Genomic DNA, 24,331 nt, shown 5'->3' with positions numbered 1-24,331 from the left:
ATTTCAGTGGCTGAGAGCATCCTAAAGGACCTTGTGCCCAGTTGGGCCTTGTGAAGGTCTCTGATCTGAACAGATTGTGTTACCTCAGCTTCTTCACATGCCTCTTGATAGCTCAACTCCAAGGTTCTGTTTTCCAGCTGTTCCTTTGATGTGTTTTCTGGTGTTTCTCCCATGGTAAGGAGAGTATCCTGACATCCACCTGGAAAAATCACTGTGAATCCTAAAGCTACAGATCCTTATGAGGAACCTTCCAACCCCTCTGACTCGTGTGCTTTTACTCCTGCCTGGACAGTTTCTGTGGTTGTTATCCTTCCTAGGAGCAGTGTCCTTTAAAGACACCATCCCCTGCTGTCCAAGAGAGGAAGTTCCTTTAGTATCAGTACAAATTCCCAAATCCTGGTTTCATTTTGGAACAGAGACTGAGTGGTTTAAAGCTGCTCTTGATTTCCTCTATGTCAAAAATCCTTGTGTCCTGGTTTGGTTTTGTTCCACCCTCAGACAGGAATGGCTTAGGAAGCTTTAATAAAACTGTTCACATCCATTAGATGATGGGATGCATTACAGTGTGTAACTAGTGAACACCAGCCTTGCAGAAGGCTTCTCACACCTCCTCAGCATGTGGTAAGTAGCTTCACTCAGAAGCAGCTTCACTGCAGGCTTGTGTGGGAACAGAGCAGTGCTGGGATTGCTGCTCCAGCACACACTTCTGGAAGCCACCAATGTGTGGGGGTGCTGTAGGTTACTGCTGGTCACTCTGGGCCAGGCAGACACATCTCCTGTTACTCAAGGATTGGGGTGGGAGGCAGGAGTAGATACTTCCTGGTAATCCACTGTCTACTACTGCCCGTTCAACCTTTCCAGTGTCTCTTTGCTAGAGGCAGCTGTTTTGGGTGAAGGGAACAAGGTATGAGAACACTGATACTGCCTGCTTTTCTCAGGGAGGAGACAGGAACATGCCTCATGCAAACTCCAGTAGGGCTAGAAGGCCTTCTTCTAGCAATTTTACCATACCTAGGGTTAGAATAGCTCTTTGAAACACACTTTGCAAGTATTTCACAGATAAATACCTCTTCTTTTCCTTAGTATAGCAAATGTGTAATGCTATTTGTTTAGTCTGACTTACTGTGATAATGGTCTGCTCTGGAACTAAATCCCAAAAAGTATTTTAGTGCAAGAAGCTGCATGTTTTTCAGCCTCCAAAGTGGAGGGTCCTGAAAGCTGCATCTCCAGTTGTTCATTGTTCCATTCTTTCAGACTTGGTCATATGGTACTAGAAGCAGAAGCACCAACAAGAACTGCAAATGATTTTCTGTATGTCCTGGAATCATGCAGCATTCAGCAAGAACATTGTATGGGTGCCAAAGAATTAATGAACTTTAATAACCCTGTGGTGGAATGGCCTAGTTTTATAGCAGCAATTTTATGCCTAATGAGATACAGACATTCCCCTCTCCATATTTCTGTCCAGTATATGCTGCAGGATAAACAAACCTGGTGTGCTGCTGAATCAAGAGTGATGTTTGACAAAGACCTGACTCACAGGGATACAGACTGGAGAAAGAAGGTTTGACAGAGCCCAAGATCTTCCATAACTACACACTAATTCTGTGTAAACGTCTAAAAAAACTTAAGGTAGAAATTCAGCAGTTTTTTTGCTTTCAGTTGTTTTGCTTTCTGAAACCAGAAAGTGAATTCATTCGAAGCAGGAGCTGACAGCACCTCTCAGGACTCATCCTTGTAGCTGTGGTGGTTTCAGTTTGAACCAACTCAGACCAACAGAACAAAGGGAGACTCTGAGCTCTCCTGTCTCCTGTGCTCTGCTCCTCAGCCTGAGTAACAGAGCAGCTGGAACACAAGAACTCACCAAAGGAACAGTTGTGTTTATTCCATTACTCAACAGCCATTACCCAGATGAAGTCATATTCATAAGTCATAATAGCCAGTAAGACCCCATAAAATTATAATGCTTGAGAATAAATTAACTTGTCTGAATTTAACCCCAAATTAATAACCTTTGAATATTCTCTTCCCAGCTTCTTCACTCTAGTAGAACTGCTATAGCACTTAATCTAGTTATTGCCCTGGAAAAAAAGGGTGTGTTTTAATCTGCCATCTGGCACATGAAGCATTGATGCAAAATCCTTGCTGTCCCACAGCTTATTATGTGCTTTTTTAATTCCTCTTGAATAAATTCATGAACAACATGTAAGATGTCTTTAAAAAATCTTAAAATGATTGCTCTTTTAAACAGGGAAAGTACTCAAACAGTACATAACATGGCCACTGATATTTGATGCTTATGTTTTCTTTGAACATAATTTCTTGTGAATTGTGTCTTGCTGCAGTTTAGGTTTTCACAGTCATTAATATCCTGTTCCCCAGATTAGCTATTCTGGAGATGTTTGTAACATTCAGTTAAAGTGTGAAAGGATTACAGATACCCGAGTGGCCAGTCCATGGTAATGATTTCAACTGGGAGTTTTTTGACTCTAAAAAAACACCAATCATGGCACCCTAACAAGAAATCAGAACCTCAGCACATAAAAGCTATATGTGTGTACATGTTCTTGTCCATATTATGCACAATATTTGTGTCTTCCTTTGCTTTCTTTTGTGTTTTTTTTTTCCTTGCAATAGTTTTCTATTCTATTAATGTCTATACTCCCAGCCAGGACCCCCAAAAAGCAAAGGATTAAATTAAAAGGAACAAATTCGGTTGAAATTAGAAGTGTTATTTTCTGGTGTAAATTATCTCACCAGATCACAGCAAGCCTTTACCTTTGCAAGGCAGTTCTTTCACTCCTGGTAGGACACAAGCTGCCAGGATACAGACTGTACTTAGAGCCATTATTTCAAATGTGGGACCTAATCAGGCAGTGATGGGAAAACACACCTGAACCTCTAGCAAATATGGTTATTTAACAATTTCTGTTAAGATACAGACTCTGAACATATGGGCAGTTGTTTTCTGACTCAGTGAAGTATCTGTGCTAGTCCTTTTCATACCATCGTCCATAGAGAGCAGCTGTCAGGAGGCCAGCAGATGTTCTGTTTTTGCTGAGGAAATAGTAGTTGTTTTTCCAGCCCATGTGATCAGCAAAGTCCAAGGTAATACCAGATGTCAGCAACAAGGGAAAGATGTAAGGGGTGCTCATATTTCCCCATAGCTGGAAATCTATCAGAGCAGTGGCATCTGTGACCTCCTGTCCACAAGTGCTAAAGCTGAGACCACCACATTTCACCAAGGCACAGGCCTGGACATAGTATGTGCCATGCACTGTATGGAGCCCATCAAAAACTCCCAAAGCATATAACTCCTCAGTTAGAACAGCTCTCCGATAGTTCAAGTGACAACAAAGGGTATTGGCGCAAACCTGGAGCTCTCCCTTTTCCCCCCATAACGGAACAAAAGTGAAGTTGTCATACATCATTTCTGCATAAAAGGAAGGAGGTGACTGTTCCCTTCCTTTTTCAGATACTCTGCTAGGAGTCTCTTCTTGCTCCTTAAAGCAAACTTCATCATCCAGTGAGGTGCTTGTAAAAGTCCTGCATGAGTCATGTAAGTTCTCTCTAGATCTTTCATTACTCTCTAAGTCAGTTTTATAATCTGCAGTAATCACAGGAATTTCTGCTACTATGAGCTTGCCACCATAACTTTCCATGTTGTGGTAGGTGAATGATTTGACTGGAGTGTATATGCCACTCCCTGTCATGCCCAAGGTAGGGTGGTGGATGTTGGCTGCTAAAATATTGACATTGAAAGCTGTTGCAAAAGCTTGTTGAAACTCTACAGCAGACAGAAGTGGGAGCTGGTTCATCCAGGCAGTTGGATAAACAATTTGCTTCAAACTGTATTGTCTGATGAGGTTCACTGCAGGCTCAAAAAAGAGTATATCAAAGCAAGTGAACATGCCAAACTTGCCAGCAAAAGGGGTGTCAAAGAATGCATAGTCTGGCTCTGGAGGGGTGTCAAAAGCGTCCTCAAAGTACAGATTGTGTTTGCGATACGTGGCCAGCAGCGTGCCGTCCGCGGCAAACGCCACGTTGGTGTTGAACTGGTACCTCCCATCCGACGGGCACCGAGGATCCGAGCGCTCACATGGCTGCTTGGTCCCTAAGTTGGCCACAAGGAATATCTTGTTCTTCAGAGCCATGCAGCTCAGGTGCTGAATGACCTGGAGAACAGTATGGAGAAATGTGAGCGCTTCAGAATGTGATGGAGTAAGTTTTACTTAAGCACCTATGACTTATTTAATACTTTCCAAATTATTATTTTGGAAATTCAAAATTGAACACATTTAACCATATCCATAAAATTTAAAAGCACTGATGATTTTGTGACAAGAGTTACTGGAACCAGTAGCTTTGTAGAGAGAAAGTTACTTCAGATGTTTATTTTAAAACAGGTCTGAAAAAAATTGTCTAAGTTTTATTTTGTCAGAAGGAAGAAAGTAAATAAATCTATTCCAAGGGTGTTAATTTTTAGAAATTTGTGACTTTTAGGAGCACCGATGTTGTTCAAACTAAAACCATACACAACAGATCTTACGAGAGACCAGTAACCATTTCAGAGTTGGGGATGCGAAGATGACAAACCCAGATGGTCCATACACAACTGATCTCCTTGCATGTATGGATCTAAACCCTCTTCTGCTAAGAATGAAACCAGCAGAGCTTGAGCATCCATGAAAACAAAATTTGGTACTAGGAGTTGTTAAACTTCTTGCTTACTTCCCTAAGCAAACCAACTTGAACTATTTCCCACTTGGAGCATTTGGTTATCCCACCCTGGCAGGCATCACCCCTACGTTTACCTCTGTGTCGTTGTACAAATAGGGCTCCCTGCAGGGATTCCACTTCCCAGAGTGTGAATGCGGAACGAAATCCAAGTAAGGGTAAATGGAGCTTCTGGTGAAGTTGAAGCCATGGATTCCATCTTCAGGGAAAACAATGATCTGTGCCCCCTGTATGTAAAACAAAGACATGTTTTGTAGGCAAAGCAAAGGAAAACGGGGGATCTCATGGGTAAAAAGAGCTAAAGTAAGTTAAGGATAACCCAATTATGTTTTGCCAATAGTGTAGCTTGAATGTCTTTTCTTCAACTTCATAGTAAGTGTAACTATGTAGTAGGTGTGTAACTGTGTATAAAGAAAACTTGTTTAACCTGACACTACCTTTATCATGAAAAACAATGCATTTGACATCATTTTAAGGGCATGCAAATAAGAGCATACTGCATCCAATTTCTTACCAAAGGTATCCTCCCTTCACACAAGTTATGAGAATGTCATCATTGAGGTTAAAGACTGATGATGCTAAAACTTGTCTTAATTTTTTATCAGAATGATGCCATTTGCAGATACACTTTGTCAAAGGTGCAGCATCACTTAATTAATTAGGTATTGGGTGATCTACAGCTTCCTGAATTTTTCCAAAGCAAATATAGACTAGCAGACACATGCATGAAGAGGCATCTCTAAATCCCATTATAGTATAGGGTTGGACAAGGCACTGGGAGTGTTGATTTCAGAAACAGCTTCACTGTGAAAGCAGTTCAGAGTCTGGTAGAAATGTAGCCACGCCAGAGGCTCTGCCTGAAATTCAGGGAGATCCAAATTGTGTAAGACACAGCACCAGTCACTCAAATTCCTGTTAGTTTTCAAAACTCAGCTCAAACGTGTTACCTATGTGACGGCTTTGTGATAATTTATGTGTCTTGCGTGCAGGGCTGCATAAAAATTCCTATTATGCTTCTGCCTAATCATCTGAAATTCTCAAAAAAAACATAATGTCATGTTTTCAAATGATATAAAAATAGTAATCATTCTCTCCCAGAACAACAGATCTGAAATTTGCAAGTCAGTTCTTCTCTGTGTAGGGTCAATAACACTTGCTTCCTGTCACTAGAACCAGCCTGGATTTTCTTGGGAGGGGAGGAAAGAGGGCTGTGCCTAAGAACAGCTGGCAATACTACCCTCTCCCTTCTAAATATATTTAGACTGAGAACTATTCCATGATGGGTAGGAGAAAGAAATGGAAAATTTTAGTTCCACAAAGTTATTAAAAGCAGAACACTTATTTCCAAAGCATTTGACTTCCTTCGTTTTTAGAAACATTCAGGAATTTCCATTGAGAGCACTGGAATAAAACCAAACCCAAGACAGCTGCCAGCAAGACAAATGTTCAAGGAAACCCTTCAATTTAAGAAAACAGAAAGGAGCTAGGTATTCAGACCAAAACAGAAAATTAATTTCCCTATACTAAATAATGATGGGCGTGTTTTTCCAGGCTTGGAATAGCCCGAGTCAGGCGGGATGCTAATTGTCCTGCTCCTTTTTCAGAGCTGCTGGCAGGTCAGATTGTCTGAGAACCCAGACCATAGTTATGGATATAAATACAGCTTTAGTTGCCTGGGAACACAAATGTGAAAGATTATCTTCAAAAAGCACTTCCTCTATATATACCCAGGGGACACACAAGTGCTGCCTGGCGCTGGGCCGCACCTGCCTGGCAGCAGCCAGCACTTGCTGCTCATAGATGTCGAGGTTCCTGCCCATGAGCTCCAGCGCGGAGCGTCGCTCCACCAGCGCCGCCGGGGTCGGGCTCAGGATGGACTCGTGCTCGTACACGGCCGCCACGTAGTGCCCCTCCCTCCTCACTCTTCCTGAGACCACTTGATAGAAGAGAAAGCAGATGGGCAGCTTCCAGCACAGAGCCTCCATGGTGAATGCCATAAATCTAGAGGGGAAAAACCCCAGACAGGTTGGGGGGGGAGGAGCTTGAGAAAAATATCATGCCAGGAATTTGAGTTTACAATTAAGTGTGGATGGTAACTGAGGCTCTCAGCAGTCTGGTGCTTTTAAGTTCCTGAAGGACCACATGCATGTTCTAAACCTTGAATCCATCTACACTGGTTCTTTAAACAACTGTGTCCTGTTCAAAACCATTTAAGTGTTATATACAGTTCTAGTGATATCTTTGCTTGGTCTCCCTTTATAAAAAACATTCATTCATAGATTATTTCACCATATATCAAAACATTTTTGAGAAAAGTTTAAAGCAGCTCACAAATTTTCAGTTTTTCCCCCATTCAGTGATGGGAGTTGTATTTAAAAGTAGCATTTCCTAAAATTACTTGGAGACTGTATTTAGCAGTCAAGCAGAAATAAGACTTATTTTATCAACACTGGAACAGATAATTACCAAGAGAATTACACTAGACAATATTTCTGCATCTATCATGATCCTAATGGATTACGAATTCACTATATTCTAACTCCACATACGAAATAGGCAAATATTTCTCCTACAGTGCAGCTTTTTTTGAACACTTATAAAAATGTTGAGTGCATTTCAGATCTGCATTCCTCCCATGCAACACAGATAAGTAAGTTTAAAAATGCTTTCATAGTAACAGAAATAAATCAAAGAATCTGTACAAAATGGAGAAAATTTGCATTAGTTAGCTTTTCTTAGAAAAAAAATGAAGAATTATTGAGTCTGGAAGGCTGGGGCACTCTCTGCAATATGGGCTCCCCATGTAACCTTTTGACTTCCCAAGTTAGGAAAGGACTTAGAACAAGGACTGACACAGTCAATGGTTGTGCAACAGTTCAGAAAGACTACAGAAATGCCTTTATATTCAGAATTATTTTCACAACATGAGAATTCTGTATTTGTCACCACAGTGTCACTAGCATCATTAACCAATTAAATCTCAAGTGTCAAGGAAGTTGAAAGAGCATGCAGGAGAGATTACTGGCGCTATATATTGATAGCTCTAAGTTCAGTTACTGACTTTTTAATTGTACTTGCTCTCTGGGAACTTGTATCCAAGGGGAAAAAAAGTTCCAAAGCACTCTTAGTGCCCTTCAGTCTTTGTGATCTACAGCTCCCTGAATTTTTCCAATGCAAATAAAGACCGACAGACACATGAATGAAGAGACATCTCTAAAGCTCAGCAAGAAAAAAAAGATCAATTCTAAACTAATCACAGTCTTATTTTTATTCATTCTATTAAATGTTGTTTTGTACCTAAAAAAAGTAAGTCTATAGCACGTTAACTGAAAATATCTCTTTGCTTGAATTCCAGGGTGAAAAGCAGCTAATAACAATCTTTAATACTGCTTTTTTTTCCCCTAAACACCAACTGCTTAGTAGCTAACAATAAGCAAATGGAAAAAGCATTATGTAGGACAGCAAAATTATAACCTTGGTGCTCACGGTAGGCAGAAGAATTGTTTGCTCCACCAAAAGGTCTTAACATGTAATAGTAACACTTCTAAAGGTACAGGAGTACCTTAGCTGTTCAGTGCTGCTAAGCTCAACTACATATTCCTATTTCCTTGAGTTTTAAGAAGCCACTGTGTCCATACATACATGCCTTCAAGGGTAAATTTATGTAAAGTATGATGAAAGCAGAATAAAACCTTGGTCTCTCTGTAATCAGATGGATTAAACAGTTTTGAAAAGTGATGTATGACAAGCTATTGTTGCTATTCTGCATGTTGAGGAAAACATTTGGTACTTCTGGGGGGTGATTTGGCAATGCATACCAGGAGTGGAGGGGCCTCCTTGTCCTGTGCAGCTCAGCCTTGCAACTGAAATACCAAAGCAGCAGAAGATATAAAGCAGCAGCAGGAGGAGGGAGTTCAGGGGTGAGAAACCTCTCACAGTTAAGGAACATACTGAAAATAAACAAGCTGTGTTGCACTTCACTGACAAAACTCTCTTTTCTATTTCTTGTCACCTCTTCAAAGCCAAAATGCCTATTTAGGGCAGGAATGGGTTCTAGTCAGCTGCTCCTTAATAAAGTTGTCAACTAAGATGTAATTAGAATTCATCATTACTAGTGATGGAAAAAGCTGGAGAATTTCTGATCACGAGATGGAATTGCTATGCATTAGAAAAATTGACTTTTTAAAATCCAAACACACTAATAAAAAAAACTAACCAGTAATGAGCCTCTACAAAATGTTGTATTTTACAAACATGCTTGGAGAGGACTTATTTTTCTACAAAGTTTCATTTCCTGGTGGTCAGAAACAGCCAAAAGTACTAATCTGAATCTTTTGCTCATTTAGACGCACAAGAGGTTTAGCAGAAACACAACCCCATCTGTCTGAACCTGGGGCAACTAAAATAACTAAAATAATTCCTCTGAGTCCATCCCTGGGTTGTGATTACTGCTAGTCCTACAGATGATGGCTAAGCACTTGTGTGAGTGCTCCCTAAAGCCTTTCTGACAGCTTAAACAACAGGACTCTGCTCTCTCATGGATTGCTTCTAACACACAGAGCCATGACAAGCCCCAAGGCTGGGCTTGGGTGTATTAAACTTTCCAGCCAAAATAGGGATATCAATAGGGTTTACTCAGCCCTTAGGCTGTTGATATTCCAAATAGTGTGTCTCTGCTACACTCTGGATGTTTTTACTACTAGATGTCACACCATCTCATAAATCCTTTCCTTGAAGAGAAGTTAATTTGCTTAGGATCTACAGAGCTGTCACCTCACCTGAGCCATGACTTTAAATTTTCATTACCTGAAATACTTTACAATTTTCTTTCTTTTTATGTCCCTTCCCTGTGATTTATGTGGTCCTTTGCCCGACACACAAGCTTCAGCAGGATCATGTCGCCCAAATATAAATATTTCATAGCAGTATTACAGTCATGCAGTCACAATATTCCAGCTATAGTTCCTCACAAAGAGTAAAAAGACTGGTGTCCAAGTTTGGATGCCAAGTTTCCCTCTCAGTCACACTGCAGCCTGTGTTCCTATTCACCTTTTCAGAACCATCTGATCTCAGTGTGTTGTGAAGTAAAACATCCAGTCACTCGCTCTTCAACAGCTTTGGAAGCTTAGAAGTCTGTCACCTGTCACCACACCTGGATGTATACACAGAGAAAAGCAACACATACCCTTCTTTTTCACACTTCTACACTCAGCAGAATCTTGAAGTGAGGTAGCACAGCACTAGTCCTCCTGAGTGATTAACAGCAAATGCATGTTAAACTATGCCAAACATATAGTACAGTAACATAAATAGCAACATAAACAGCAATAATAGTAATATAAACACTAGAGTAATAATAGTAACATAAACATTAATGATTACTAGGCATATATTCAATTGGCTATGAAAAAATAAAGTGCTTTTTAGGTTGAATGATGACCATGGATTGTGATGTGGTGGATATTCTGCTATATATTATACAACATATTTTAAAAATGTATAAAATATAGTGAAATTTAAGGGGTCTTCCACTGATACCTCCTGTCTACTGCTTTTATTTGCTGCATAATATACATTTGATAATGTCGGTTTTGTGAAGGTTTTTGTTATCTTTGCCATCTGTGTTTTGTTATCTAAGTTTTGTTGCTGTTTAGCGCGTGAGGGCGAATGGAGCGCTGCCATCGTCAGCGGCTGGGCTGGACAAAGCGGGCGGCGGCACGGACTGTGAGGCAAGGACAAGCTGTCACCGGTGTCACTTCAGCGACACGAGCCGGGACGGGCAGAGCCGGGCAAAGGGCCGTGCGCCATCCCTCGGCTGCGATCTGCGTGTCTGGCATTCCTCTGGCGCTTCTCCCGCGGCCGGCCCCTCGCACAACGCCCGTACTTTGCCCCGCGGCGCGCCCGCCACCTCTGACCAGCCGGAGCGCTCGGGGGCGGCTGCCGCGGGTACTGGGCAGCCCTGCGGCTCACGGAGGCCGCCGGGGCCGCGGCCGGGCCTGCATCGATCCCTCCGGAGCGATCGATCCCTCCGGAGCGATCGACCCCTCCGGAGCGATCGACCCCTCCCGCCCCGCTGCCGCTCCCGCCGGGCCGGGCCCCGCTCCCCACCCCGCGCGCCGCGAGCCTCACGCTGCAGGAGCGGCGCCTCGCGGCCTCTGATTGGCTGCCCGCGCTGGCCAATAGGAAGCTACCCTGGTCACCGCCCCGCGCCGCCCGCCAGCGGGGTCAGGGGTGGGTCCCTGGGGCCCGCCCCCTCCGCTGCCTGATTGGCCGAGCGGCCTGTCAGTCACTGCGCGCGCCCTTCGCCGCGGGGCCGGGGAGCGGGGCCGGCATGGAGGGCGAGGCGGTCAGCGGGGCGCAGCTCATCGCCCAGGCCCTCAAGGCGCAAGTAAGAGCGCGGGGGCGCGGACCGGCAGCCTGCGGCCGGGATAGCCTGCAGCGAGTGGATGTGCGCGGCCGGACTCACCCCGACCGGGGGCGGGCGAACAGGGCTCGCCCCGCCGCTCTGTGGGAGGGCGGGAGAGAAGGAGGGAGGTTCCGCCGCGCAGCCCCGGCGCGGCCCGGCCTCCGGGCGGCGTTCCCCGCGCCGACACTGACTCCCTTCTTCTGGAGGGCCTCCCCGTTCCCAAGCCTTCCCCTCCCGAGCCCAGCCGATCCCCCGGTACCACCGAGCGATGCCGAGTCCTCGGCGATCTCTCCGTGACAGCTGGGTGTGCCTCCGGCGCCTCCTTTGCAGCGACGAGAACTCTGTGCTCGCTGTAAACTCGAGATGCTGCAGGCCTGGCACGGGTCTTGGGAGAAGACTTTGCGTTTGGCCTGTGAAACATAGAAAAATATTGAGTTGTAATCCAGACAAGCGTAGTCTTCTTGGTCTGTGTTTCTGTGGGCACGGTACTTTCCCCGCCATTTCTTGGGGGCTTTTTGCCGTTAAATTTTCTTTGGAAATGTCAGAACACAAGGTGCCATGAGGCATTTTTAGTAGAGGAAGCTGACTTACTGAGAATCAGGAAAGTGACATAGCAGAGATATCCCAGGTAAGAATTGCTCAGTGGAAAGCACTAAACACACGTTGATTGAGGCACTGAACCCACTGCTTGTAGACTCCCAAAATTCAGGGCTTTCACAACCACAGAGGGCTGAGCTGCAAACATCAGCTGATGTTTCCACAGGGGCCTGTGACCTTCTTTGTGACTATATATGTTACATTATAGTTTTAGATTGCCTGTGTCCTTAGCATGTCTGTGTTTGTTAGCACATGCTTATTAAAGCTGTCTTTTGGGAAAAAACAGTCTGACTTTTCTCAACATTTTTCTTTATAGAATATTGAATACATGTTTGGCATTGTTGGTATTCCAGTCACTGAAATCGCAATTGCAGCCCAGGCAGTTGGAATAAAATATGTGGGAATGAGAAATGAACAAGCTGTAAGTATATATTTGTAATGGAACCAACCCTTTCCTTAAGTGCTTTACAATGGAAGGAAACCCAGTAAGTTTTCCTACTAGAAATAATGTGGTCTCTGAATTTTCCCTTAAAGAACCTATACAGGAGCAGCCACTGTTATTTTGGAATAATAGAACATTGGTGCACTGAGTTGAGTGTTTCTTTGGGCTCTTCTTTCCCTACTTCCCTTTTAAAGTGGCCCCTCCTTTTCTGTTAAGGGAATTACATCTTCTTTCATTTAAAAATGCCATTCTCCAACAAGGGTGCAAGGAGAGGAGGAAAAAAAAAAAAGAAAAAAATTTCAAGACAGCATGTGATGGAGAACAGAAAAATTATAAAAGGTTATCTCCTTCAAGTGATATACTGTCAGATATTATCTGCCAGGTTTTGAGATGCTCATCTGAGGCTTTTTGTTTTTCTGTAGCTTACACACTTCCCAGTATTATCATTCTCACTCCAGCTGGTAGTATTTTAATTCTTTTTAGGACTTTATTACCTGCTCCTTTACTTTTTTTTTTCCCTGTCTGTGTGGTGTTCTTAAGTGCCCAAAGAGCACTGTTGATTGATAAACTTGTTCTGTTAATTTAAATAATTATAGGGGTTTTTTTCCTTAATTGTGTTTTAAAAGCTCACAGAACAGCAAACCATAGAAAGTAGTAATGCTTCCAAGTGCACAAAATCAACCATGAACATATACTTAGACTATCTTATTTATGTATGTTTCAACTCTGTTGTGTAGGTGTCAGAAATTAAGAGCCAAGCTCCTCAGCATTTTGGTGTTACGCCCCTAGTTCTGCATTTGTTTGGTTTCCCACAGTAGTAACTCTTTAAGCTCAGTAGTTTCTTGTGTGGTTTGAGGTTGAAGATAATAACCTTGTGTTTATAGGTTGTTTTCAAGGGTTGCTGCAGATGGGGAACTGACTGCTAGCTGCTGAACTGGTGGCAGAGGGACCAGCAGCTTTCCATACCTGATCTATAGCAGTTGCCAGTTTTCCTTAATTTAGGTAGTTAATAACCTTTAGGATTGTCCCAGTCCTTAACAAAATATTGCTGCTGTAGTTCTTCTAAATCAGGTGGTTGTAAGCTGTATGTTTTTGCTGTCTACTCCTTACGCTCTTGTATCAGAATGTGAGAATTTAGAGGAATGTACATCTCTATGGAAAATCTGTAACATATGAGAGAGCCAAACATACACAAATATGTTTAAAAGGTGTATTTAAGTATTTGAAGAACTGGGAATTCAGCACAATCTTTAAGTTCCTGTAAGCCCTTTAGCAAATATTCTAGTTTTAGCTGTAGTTACTAACATGATTAAAATTAATTTCTTCATGTGTCTGTAATTAAGAGAGAAGATTGTATTGCACTGCCAAATGAGATTCTGTTCTATTTATTAGTCTTTACTAGATGAAGGAGACAAAAAATGCTGATCAATAATGAGCTGCTTTTGCTTAGTGGAATAAAAATAGCACAAAGACTGCTTTTAATGTCAAAATGTCAGGATTTCTCTTCTCTGGGGACTCAAAAAGGAGGAATGAAGCTGCATCTTGTAGTGAGTTTTGGTTTGTTCTTTGTCCTCAGTGAATAATAGAGTCATTTCTTGGCAAAGAGTGACAGGTGATATATAGTATATTCAAGATATACTCAATATGTACATGTGATAGTTTTAAATGTCTCAGTTGTCTGGTCTGGCTGTGAAGGACATGTATACAGCTGCTTCTTTTATTGGTGAAGCCAGCTGTATATGGTATATGGAAAATTAAGGGTTTTTTCTCCAAAGGCTGAGTTTCTACCTCATTTCGAGGCCAGATGTAGCAAAAAGCTTTCCCTGTAAAAGTGATAAGATTTTAATTAGTAGTGTTCATAGGAAGGGCCCATAAACAAGTTCAAACACAATAAAATCTCATGGTGAGATAATAATCAAGCACCGTACTTGTTGGTTGGCATCCTTGCGTTCTCATTCTGCCCAGGACGGTGGTGGAGTCGCCATCCCTGCAGGTGTTCAAAAGCGGCTGGATGTGGCATTTAGGGCCATGCTCCAGCTGACAAGATGGTGACTGGTCACAGGTTGGACTCAGTGGTCTTGGAGGTCTTTTCCAACCTTAATAATTCTGTAAAAAGCTCATAAAACTGCAGAATAGAAACACCCGATGAAAGCATGAAGTAAAAGTAACCCTACCAATACCCATAAGCTGGTCTCCTGTGGCCTGTAATGTGGTGTAAGTTTGCCAGAAGCAGCTCCCCTGCACTCACATGCCCTTTGAACAGTGAAAGCTGTGTTGCAACTTCACAGGGTCATGTGTTTTTTCTATCTGTCCTTGGGTAATAGAGATTGCTACAATTGTTTAGAAGACTGATAACCCAGCTCAGTTCCAAACTTCAAAACCCCATTTGCTATATGTTTATTTGTTAACCAAATACATTGTTTATGATAGTTCTTAGTCTTTACTAATAATTATCATTACATATTCAAAGCAATCTCTTGATATTTGTATCCTAAGTTAGTTGTGAGCATACAATATGCTGGAGTTGGTGCAGCTGTGAAGGCCCTTTAATAATGGCAGCTGGAACCAAAGTGGGCATTTTATCACCAGAGTATTCAATTATAACTAAAATCTTCACTCTATTTAAACATGAAAGAGGCAGGTTCCAAGGCCAGAAGCTTACTTTTAAAAATTAAAACATATTGCAAAATGAGGTTTTTTTCCATTAAGTGTTAGAACCTGCTGATTTCAAGGAGTATGAAAATATGAGAGACTGGTCAATGTCACACGTGAATTCTTGAGTTCTGTTGTCACCTGTAAACTTCTTAATCACATTCTGTCATTTTGCCAGGTGAGATTTATATCCAAATGTTTAATTTCACTACAGGAATGGCTTAAAAACATACTCTGCAATAACACTGCTGATGAGCTGTGCCAACACATGGTGTAAATGTTACTTTTGTGATTTTTATTCAAAACATGATTTTTCTTTAAATGTGTTGTACCAAAGTGAAATGAGGTGTATTTCAGCAGCTCAGCTGGTAAAACACCATCCCAAATAATCTAATTATTCTCTCCAATGTGAGATTTCAACCTTTTGCTTGATTTCTGAAATGCAATTCAGAATGGCTGCATTTCTGCTTGTTGTCTTTATCTTGCAAGTCCCTCTTCCATGTTCATGTTCATCCAGAAGGCAGTGGGAAGCAGAAGTTTCATGTTTTGTTCTATTTATTTTTCTTCCCTGGTTTTAGTTGGGTTTTTTTATCTGTTTGGTTTTTTTTCTTTTTCAAATCCCAAATAATCCTAACATAATATCTTGTAAAACAGGAGCCTGAAATGTAGAGAGAAGTGGAGAAGAGTCTTGAGATTTTTCATATTAATCTTTATGGGCACTTCTAATAATGTGAAGGGTGAAATGGAGTTTTACTTATATTTATGCTCTTATAGTCAGGGAATAATCTGTATCTGCTTATTTTCATTATTTTTGTTGAAAGTTATGTACAAAATATAATTAAATGTATAAATAATAATAATAATAATAATAATAGCATCATTAACTCCAGTATTTTCAACAGGCCTGCTATGCTGCTTCTGCTGTTGGATATTTGACTGGCAGGTATGTAAAGAGTGTGTAAAGCTGTTAAGAAATGCTCACTAGTTAAAAATTTCCATCTTTATCTCATCACCTGGATTAGCAAGTGTCTCTGCCTGAATTAAATTTCAGTAAAATTTGTGTTGAATCAGATACACTTCTTCCAGTATGATCTTTCTTTGTTGGTAACTGCTGATAGAGTGCAGTTGAGAAAATTGCAGACATAAAAAAATTGCATATAAATGTTAGATGGCAAAGCAAATATGATAGAAGAAGTCAGGAGCTGTGTTAGGATAAGCCTGTATGTATTGCCCAGTATTGCCCACCTCTGTGTGGGTGGCACATAATTGTTCACTTGCTTTTCTAATTGGATTGATACAGCTTCATAGTTTCTGATTTCCATGTCTACCTGTAGTCATTCATACAAATTCCTAGCCATTCATAAGCTTTGGTGACATAAGTAAAACTTTAATGTAACCTTACTAATTTTTGTTGGTTATTTATTTGGTGTTCTCTGGTTCTCTCCGCTCACTTTACTTTTCTCTCTTTTTTTTTTTTTTGTATTTTCTTTGTAGACCAGGAGTATGTCTTGTAGTGTCCGGTCCAGGTTTCTTACACACCCTTGGTGGGATGGCAAATGCAACCATTAACTGCTGGTAATTTAACTGCATTTTCCCTTTAAAATTCCAATAATTGTGTGTTGTTACTTGTTTCCGATGTTGAGCTTCATGGTATTTAGTATTTTACTTTTTTTCCCCTTTCATGTGGATAATGAGAAAGGAATTTTTCCTTTATCAACCTTAAAATTAATTTAATTACATTTTTTGTATTCTCATGGATAAAATTCTTGGTTTTGGCCTTCCTCATTTTGTGTATATTGGAAAATCTATCAGTACATCTGGTTGTATGGATGTATTTGAAGATGAAGTCAATATTAGCCTGTAATGCTCTCATGGTCGTGGAGATCACCTTAAAGGTGTTTCCTAAATTTAAATTCATACTGCCTTTGAATTTCTGTATCTCATACGTCAATACACTGACAACTGCATTGTTAAAATCCCTGTTTGCTCCCCACGCAGACATTTAGAGCAGTAATTAAGTATTGAATTAAATTATGTACAGCGGGATGGTATTTACTCCCTAATCCTTCACTGAGATGTAACAGCTTTGTCTGGTCTGCCACTGAAAGCTGTTCAGAAAGCTATACTGAGGTATTTTGGGAAGAAGCTGTAGCAATACCAAGCAGATATGTTCACAGAACAGAATGTGATCCAGAGCAGTGTGATGTGGAACTGAATTAGCCGTGGCTGATGGACAAGGGAAGCTCAGTAATGGGAACACTACAAATTAAATCTGACATTGTGAAAAAAGTCCTCTAGTGTTCAAATTCTTTTTTTAAAAAATGAGTTATTGACTAAAGTTTTGCTGTCATTTGACCTTAGACTAAAAAAAATTATAGGAAAACCTTGCTTTTGAACAGTCAGGAGTTTGATTATAAGAAAAAAGTGTGCATATAATTTACTTACGGATTTGCAGGAGACATTTCTGAGGGTAAACAGCATTTTCAAGGGCAAAACCTCTTGATACTTCACGCTGAAAATTATCTGCCATACTGCTGCCTCTTTTCCTGTCTCATTCTAAGCAAAATTTTGTACCTCAGTCTGGCTATGACAATAGAATCCAAAGAGTGTGATAGTTGGTAAGATTTGGAGTAAATACAAGCATGCTGAAATTGCAGTTAAATTTTTTTTTCAGTTTACTGAAGTTCTTCTGCAAATCCATAAGACTTACCATTTTTAGTTTCATTATAGTCTTTCTGCTTTACTGTTGTTTTTGCCTTGCTTTATAAGCACTGCTTGTCAAAATGTCTACAATATTGTGACAGTAGTACAATGATTTCCTTGAGGGGAAAAACTTCTTTCTAGTCAGAATTATTTAAAACTTCAAGGGCAAAACTAAACCTTTACAAGATACAGCCATTGGAGTTGGCTTTCTAAATAGTAGACCAGCTTTGTGATTGTATTTCATTATTGGGAATTAGTAGTTACTTATTCATTATCAAGTAGTTACTTGTTCATTAAAATATTTAAATAAATTTGGAAAAGACAAGTGAGAGGAACATAGGATTTGTTGCTGTCAAACAGTCCTGGATGGTAATAATCATTTTGCTGCGGGGAGAAAATAAACAGAATGAAATACGTAGAGCAGCCACCAAGTGAGTTTTTCCATAACAATTTTTCATGGAGGTGAGATACAGCCTGAAGTTCCCATTTCACTGCCCCAGGGGATTCGAACTGAGATTTTTGATTTGTGGCACAGAAATGGCCTGGTTATGAAGCTCGCATCTAGATACACATATCCCCAGGTCTTATGGGTGGTTAAATTTAGGATTATGCATGGAACACCCTGCAGATGTTTTAGCTTGATGCATTATATAGATAAATGTAGTAAAAGGGAAGGCCATATCTGAAGAGAAATTGTTTAAGAGAAAAGGCCTAGAAAACTATAGACCAAATATTTCAACATAGTGCAGTGCAGATGAATAAGGAGATTAATAAAACAACTTTCATCTGTTGACCCAGCACTTAGCATTTTAAGGAGTTTGACCTACAATTTGAATAAAAGACAGGTTTTCATTCACTGTAGGAAAATTATTTATTGTATTTTGTGTAAAAATGTGCTTCTGTGGAATGTATAACCCTCATTATAAAGTAATACTGCCTTCCTCACATAGCTGTGTATTGATTTAAGTTCAGGACTGCTTGCAGACATGTTAATTTTTTGTCTGTTTCTTTCAGTTTTGGAGTTTTTACTAAAAACAGAATGCAGGGAGTTGTGCTCTCAGCCAGCTAAATTTGCTGTGTTCCAAATTGTATACAAAGAAAACATAATCTTTTTGGAAAATTGTGTCCTAGCTTGTTTCTTAGTTCTAGTGCTTGTGCAATGTTACAATATCCTTTATAAACACACATCTTAATAGTTTTTGGACCAATCAATACTTTTTATCTTCTTATTACGTGTTGTCATTCCCTCACCCACATTATCAAACTTGAATGAAAATTGCCTGCAATGGGATTTGGTTTTAGAACTTCTATGATCCTAATCACTTAATATGGCCAAATTGACCCAAAACTGGTGACCCAAAACAGGTGACCCAGAAGCTGCTGGGGAGGCTACTGGCTGACACTCTGATATTTAGAATCCATTTCTGTATTCTGTATCTATTCTTGTAGAGATCTGTGGATGCTATGTGTATATACTCTTACAGGGGGTTTTTGTTTGTTTTTTAATATACTTTTCTAGGCCTTTGATTGTTATTGGTGGTTCTTCTGACAGAAATCAGGAAACCATGGGAGCTTTCCAGGAATTCCCACAGGTACACAGACATGTAACTTTCTGTAGGAAGGTTTCAGTTTAATAATTCTTGTTTCTTCATTATTGTAGGCAAAACAATCCCAAACACTAACATTTCCTAACAGATCTTATAATGCTGTTGATTTGCTCCATCTGCTGGTTTAAAATTGACATTGTATAAATACAGGAAGTTGCCTGGAATGTCTTTGTCCCTACTCATGTTGGAATTCATACTGTGTTTTAGGTTTTCAGCTAGTATAAATTTCCTTTGTTTGTTCTGAGATGGACAAAAGCAAAATGTCCGAGAAAATAAACCAGTTTATGAAAACAAAACAAAAAGCTTAAACACTTGGAGGGATGACTATGGTTTTGACAGTTTTCACTCGCTGCTACTGCATTTTTCTGTAGGAAAATGTCCACCTTGTTGCTTTTCATCTGGCATTTCTTTCATTTTATTCATGTGGAAATGAGCAAATTACTCTGATTAACCAATGCAGTGGTTATTTGCCTTTATTCAGGTTGAAGCTGGCAGGCTGTACAGCAAGCTGTCTGTCCGCCCAAGCAGCCTGGAAGTTATTCCTGCTGTTATTGAAAAGGTATGAAAAAATACAAAATGAACAACAGAACATCAGGTAACTGTCCCCTGTTTTAAGTTTTGAGGGTTTATTTTTGTATAGTTATTATTCTAAGTAATTTGCTCTGGCAGATGGAGGTGATGATTGATTGAGTAAATTAAGAATTGAGAGTGTTCTGCCTTGTGAACAAAGTTATGGAATAGGCTAGAAATAGATCCTAGTTCAGTCTTATGCTTACTGATCCCTGCCATGATTTTTGTTAGCTTCAGACAGAGTTGGGAAATTTTTATTAAATAAATGCTTTTAGGGAGAGTTGTAATAACTAGAAATGTAATGCTTCAGCTGTTTTATCACTGTCATGTGAAGGAGATTTGGAGGGGAGCAGTGGAGATGGTTGTGTTTGGGATTTGAATTTTTTTTGCTCTGTTGGTCTTTTTTGAGAGTGAGAAAAAACACATCCTTATCTCAGTGCTTCAGAGAGGATTAGAGAAGTCTCTTGGTACTGCTGTAGCAGCCCTTTAGCCATGTCAGCCTGAATTCTGCATATAGTCATACTATTTCCAGAAGTGCAAATTCAGCACAGCATCTACCTGCAATAGAAGAACTGGGGTCAAAAGTAATAGAAAATGGAGGCATTGATTATCTTGGTTTTACTCTGTGCTACTTTAAGTAGAATTCAGCATGAATGTTTAATTTTATATCTCCAAACATAACAGCTGATAATGCAGTTGTTTCATTGCAAATTAAACAAAGAATTTAGAGTCTAATACTGTACATCTGCTAAAAGACTCCAGCTGGTATATAAGAGAAAGTATAAATAGCTGTCAAAACTTTATGTTGTTGGTATAAATCAATCCATGGAAGCTTCCACTACGATGAATCAGCAAAATAAAACTGTGCACCTTGTCTGCCTACAGCAGAGTTTTCTTGCTTTTTTGCATATAAATATTTTTAAAGTCCTGTTGGTGATTAAAACTGTGATTGTATGTTTTCTAGGCTGTAAGAACCAGTATGTATGGTCGTCCAGGTTCCTGCTATATTGACATACCTGGGGATTTTGTGAATCTTCAGGTGAATAAGAGCTCTGTCAAGTGCGTAAAGATTTCGTTCATTATTTTTAAAGCCACTGAACAAAAGAAAATTCATTTGTAGGTCAATTTCATATTTTATTTTCCTAAAACAAAAATTTCAGCCCCTAAATGTGACATTCTATCATAACATGATACAGATTACAGTTTGTAATGAAATGTGCAAAAAAGAATGAGTCAATATGATAATATAATGATGTCACTTTGTAAATCTCTGTAACACTACCTACAAGATTAAAGAAACAAGAAGGGGAAACTTCAAAGCCTGTTTTGAAAAAAATATTTCCTGTTCTAATAAATGCTGTAACATGGTGTGTAGCAACTGCAATTTTATTCTCAACAATAGTTTTTGTCTTTCAGCATTTCTTGTTTTGAATTTTTCAAAGAGCCTATTTTGTTTTGCTTGGCTTCAGGTACATGGAATGCTGCCTGCCACCTCCCATCAGCATGGCTGAACACTCTGCTGTATCCAAAGCAGCCTCTGTCATTGTTCTTTCCAAGCAGCCTCTGCTCATCATTGGCAAAGGTAGAATTCTTTGATGTAGCTTTGAACTGTGCACATTCAGGACAAGAGCAGATTGCTTTTCCCCAGAAGTGTTACCCATCTTCTTTTTAGTCCAACCAACCAACCAGTAGTAAAACCACAAAATTCTTTGGAATTTAATGTTAAAATCTGCTCTGGTTTTAGAATTTTTGTTTCTGTTCTGTAATGGTTTATTTTTCATCTAGTTCAAAGAAAAATCAGTTGATAAAATACATTTTTATATAGGAAAAAAACAGATAACTGTTGTCTTTAATCCTAGAGCCAATACCAAGGAATCACTTTCAAAATTCCAAGCAACTTAAATTCTATTAAAGAAATTATATTCTCTGCTCTGGCATATATAGCGAGAATCAGAGTAACCAAAGGTCATTTTTCTGTTGGTTCTTGCTGAAAGTACCAGCCCACCTTTGTGGGAATGTACAGCAACACAGCAGGTGCTGCTGCTGTTACTGTTTTACAGACTTTTCAGTGCACTCTGCCAATGTAATCAATTCCTGGGGATGGGGGGTAGTTATTTCCTGTGCTGTTCACTTCTTTTGTGTCTCCTTGTGGCATGTTAGCCAGTGCAGTGGTGTTTCTGTTGAAGATACAGGTCAGTTAGGAACAGAATTGAAACAACCAGCTCATTTAACCCAGGATATTTTCCTGCAGATGTGGGGAATGATCTCTGCCTATGTTTAATAAGGAGTGCAGTGATTGAAATTAGATGGATCTTATGATTGATTAGGTAATGAAATTGAAAACAGAAGGTAGATCAGAAGAGCTTATGGGGTTTTTTTCCCCCACTCTGGCTGGATACACAGGAAGAAAAGGGTGTTTTCTAAAACTAAAGGTGGAAAACTCAAAAAAAAAAAAAAAAAAGATGCGTTTTGTCAATGCCCACAATTGAGAATCTACTCAACAAATGTACCTGGACTTTGTGCTATATAGTGTTGTTAGCAGAATTTTTGAAAGATTTACAGTAGTATATTCTTCAGGATATAAGACTCACAGATTCAAGCCATTGCACAAGGACCAGTCAGTTATTTTAGGTTGCCTGGGCAAGCTTAATTCAGCAGCCATTTACTGCTGCAGCATCACATGAAATGTGTGCACAAACACAAACCTTTGCAAGGACTTGTTTGTGCTACTCTCTTTTCACTAAAGTAGTCTTATAGTAGTCTTTGAGCAGGGAGTAAGCAAGAAGTTACTTTACACAACTTAAAGGTCATCTCGTGTTGCTGCTGCAGCTCTGTCCCATAATAACAAATTTCACTCACTAAAAACTTGTCATTTTAAATAAACAAGATTTCCTATTTTTCCCTGCCCTGCTTCATGAAAATTGATAAAATAGTTCAGCTGAAGTCTTACAAGAAACCAAAACTTTTTGTTGAAAATATGTGAATATTTTCAACAGATACCTGTGGTGTGGCAGGTTTAGTTTTGAGTTCTTCAGAATGAAAAGTAACAGGCAGCTTTCATAATGGGAAACAGTACTCCTTATGCCATAATGTAATCAGTTTAATTGAGGTTCAAGCAAATACAGTTGGTTTCTGTAGTATTAAGCAGTCTCTTTCATTTCATTCAGGTGCTGCTTATTCACATGCTGAAAACAACATCAGAAAGTTGGTGGACCTTTGTGGACTGCCTTTTTTGCCTACACCAATGGCAAAAGGAGTAGTTCCTGATAACCATCCAAATTGTGTAGCTGCAGCAAGATCAACGTAAATATAAAGCAAGGCTTCTAATCCTAACAGATGAGAAACAACTAGGAATTTTGGTGGGCTACAGATGCCAGGGAAGAGAAAATTCACACCACAAATTTTTTTTCAACTATGTTTTGCACTTCACTGTAGAGCACTGAAGATCTTGCTGGAAAAGGGACAACAGATTTAAGTGGATCACTTTAGAATGCTGACCAGGAAGATAGACTCTTTGATATTTATTATATTCTGAGCTATGAAACCTATGGCAAGTAGATGTATTACTGTTGCTAGTGTGTATTTCATAACAAAAAACAGAGCTGGCAAGCAGTTTTATGTTAAACATTTAACTTTGTGCACTAGACAAATTCCTTCTTTTTACTTTAACACCATAAACAGAAGCTTGAACTGCCCATGTTGCAGTTGAAGTTTTGCCAGCTGTTTTCTCTGTGCAGTGTTTGCAATACCTTATCACTAAATTGCAATTTATTTATAAAGAAAAGTAAGATATTTCAAACTGTACTGAATGTAATTGTGTTTAAAGTAATTTTAACAGGTTTTTTTTTTGGGGGGGGGGGGGCTTTTGGCAAAATTAATGTGAATGGACTCTAAGTACCCCACTATGTATGAATATGCACAGAGTTGGTTTGCAGATGGAGCATTTATATACTCTGAAAGTAAAATGCTGTCTGTTGCTGAGTGTCTTAGCTTTATCACTGTTAAGCATGCTGCTAGGAAGAATGGAGAATAAAAGAATATACCAAATATTGTCTGCCTATCTGTAAGGTAAATTAATGGGAGACTAAGCTGAGAGGCCCATACCAATCTTAGTTTTGGTACCTACTCTTGCCAGTGTCACAACAGTGAGTCTTTTGCTTTAACCTCAGTATCATTCTGGCATCTTGTTGGTCTCCTAATGTAATGATTCCTCTCCTATATATGGTGTAATAGGAAAATAGTAATTAATTTTCTTCTTAAGTTCCTTAACTCAAGAATGGCTTGGTGATTGGCTGTATAAAAGGATACAGGATTTTGAGGCTAAGCAAGCAGCTTAGAGGAAGGAAGATTTATATGTGTATTATGGGGTTTGCTGTGGTGGTTTGGATTGGTTCTAATTTTGCAAAGACTATTAAATGTAATGGTGATTCCTTCTTATCTGGTTCTGTCATTTCCCTTTATTAGGGCATTACAGCATGCTGATGTAATCATCTTGCTTGGTGCAAGGTTGAATTGGATTTTGCATTTTGGTCTTCCACCGAGATATCAACAGGATGTAAAGGTTATTCATGTAAGCAGAAAATCATTTCACTTAATGGAAGTCTTCTGTGTTCTAGC

General features: G+C 39.8%; 2 protein-coding genes across 13 annotated transcripts in view; one reads left to right on the top strand and one right to left on the bottom strand.

Moving 5' to 3' along the window:
• Nucleotides 1-1,860: 1,860 nt before the first annotated feature.
• BTD (biotinidase) lies at nt 1,861-11,541 on the bottom strand. Of its 10 annotated transcripts, none has more exons than XM_021538164.4 (5): nt 11,406-11,541; nt 9,923-9,986; nt 6,504-6,738; nt 4,815-4,964; nt 1,861-4,175 (listed from the first exon to the last, which is right to left on the bottom strand). In XM_021538164.4, the coding sequence occupies exons 3-5, from the start codon at nt 6,732-6,734 to the stop codon at nt 2,991-2,993; spliced, it is 1,566 nt and encodes a 521-aa protein (XP_021393839.2). In that variant the 5' UTR covers nt 6,735-6,738; nt 9,923-9,986; nt 11,406-11,541; the 3' UTR covers nt 1,861-2,990. The 10 variants fall into 10 exon arrangements, with proteins under 10 accessions (XP_021393839.2, XP_085429291.1, XP_021393838.2 ...); XM_085573165.1 differs by having other exon boundaries at nt 6,504-8,600; nt 11,403-11,539; XM_021538163.4 differs by having other exon boundaries at nt 11,403-11,539.
• The window catches only part of HACL1 (2-hydroxyacyl-CoA lyase 1), a 20,901-nt gene continuing 7,616 nt past the window's right edge, over nt 11,047-24,331 (top strand). For 2 of the 3 annotated variants that reach the window (XM_021538160.3, XM_021538161.4), the window contains exons 1-10: nt 11,047-11,125; nt 12,057-12,161; nt 15,737-15,777; nt 16,329-16,409; nt 19,057-19,129; nt 19,626-19,703; nt 20,679-20,773; nt 21,184-21,296; nt 22,882-23,017; nt 24,179-24,284. In XM_021538160.3, coding sequence (XP_021393835.1) covers nt 11,069-11,125; nt 12,057-12,161; nt 15,737-15,777; nt 16,329-16,409; nt 19,057-19,129; nt 19,626-19,703; nt 20,679-20,773; nt 21,184-21,296; nt 22,882-23,017; nt 24,179-24,284 — 885 coding nt within the window. In that variant the 5' untranslated portion in view covers nt 11,047-11,068. Of the gene's footprint in view, nt 11,126-11,529; nt 11,772-12,056; nt 12,162-15,736; nt 15,778-16,328; nt 16,410-19,056; nt 19,130-19,625; nt 19,704-20,678; nt 20,774-21,183; nt 21,297-22,881; nt 23,018-24,178; nt 24,285-24,331 lie in introns of those variants that run through there. The other variant, XM_085573164.1, reaches the window with a different exon arrangement.

This window comes from Lonchura striata, chromosome 2 (genome assembly GCF_050655825.1).
Source record: "Lonchura striata isolate lonStrDom1 chromosome 2, ASM5065582v1, whole genome shotgun sequence".
Classification (NCBI taxonomy): domain Eukaryota; kingdom Metazoa; phylum Chordata; class Aves; order Passeriformes; family Estrildidae; genus Lonchura; species Lonchura striata.
This window is presented reverse-complemented; position numbering and strand designations above follow the sequence as displayed.

Coding starts and splice junctions, on each gene's coding strand:
- BTD (XM_021538162.2), bottom strand. Junction 4,965..6,503: donor TGCTGGCTGCTGCCAGGCAG/GTGCGGCCCAGC, acceptor TTTTACATACAG/GGGGCACAGATCATTGTTTT. Junction 4,176..4,814: donor ATTTGTACAACGACACAGAG/GTAAACGTAGGG, acceptor ACTGTTCTCCAG/GTCATTCAGCACCTGAGCTG.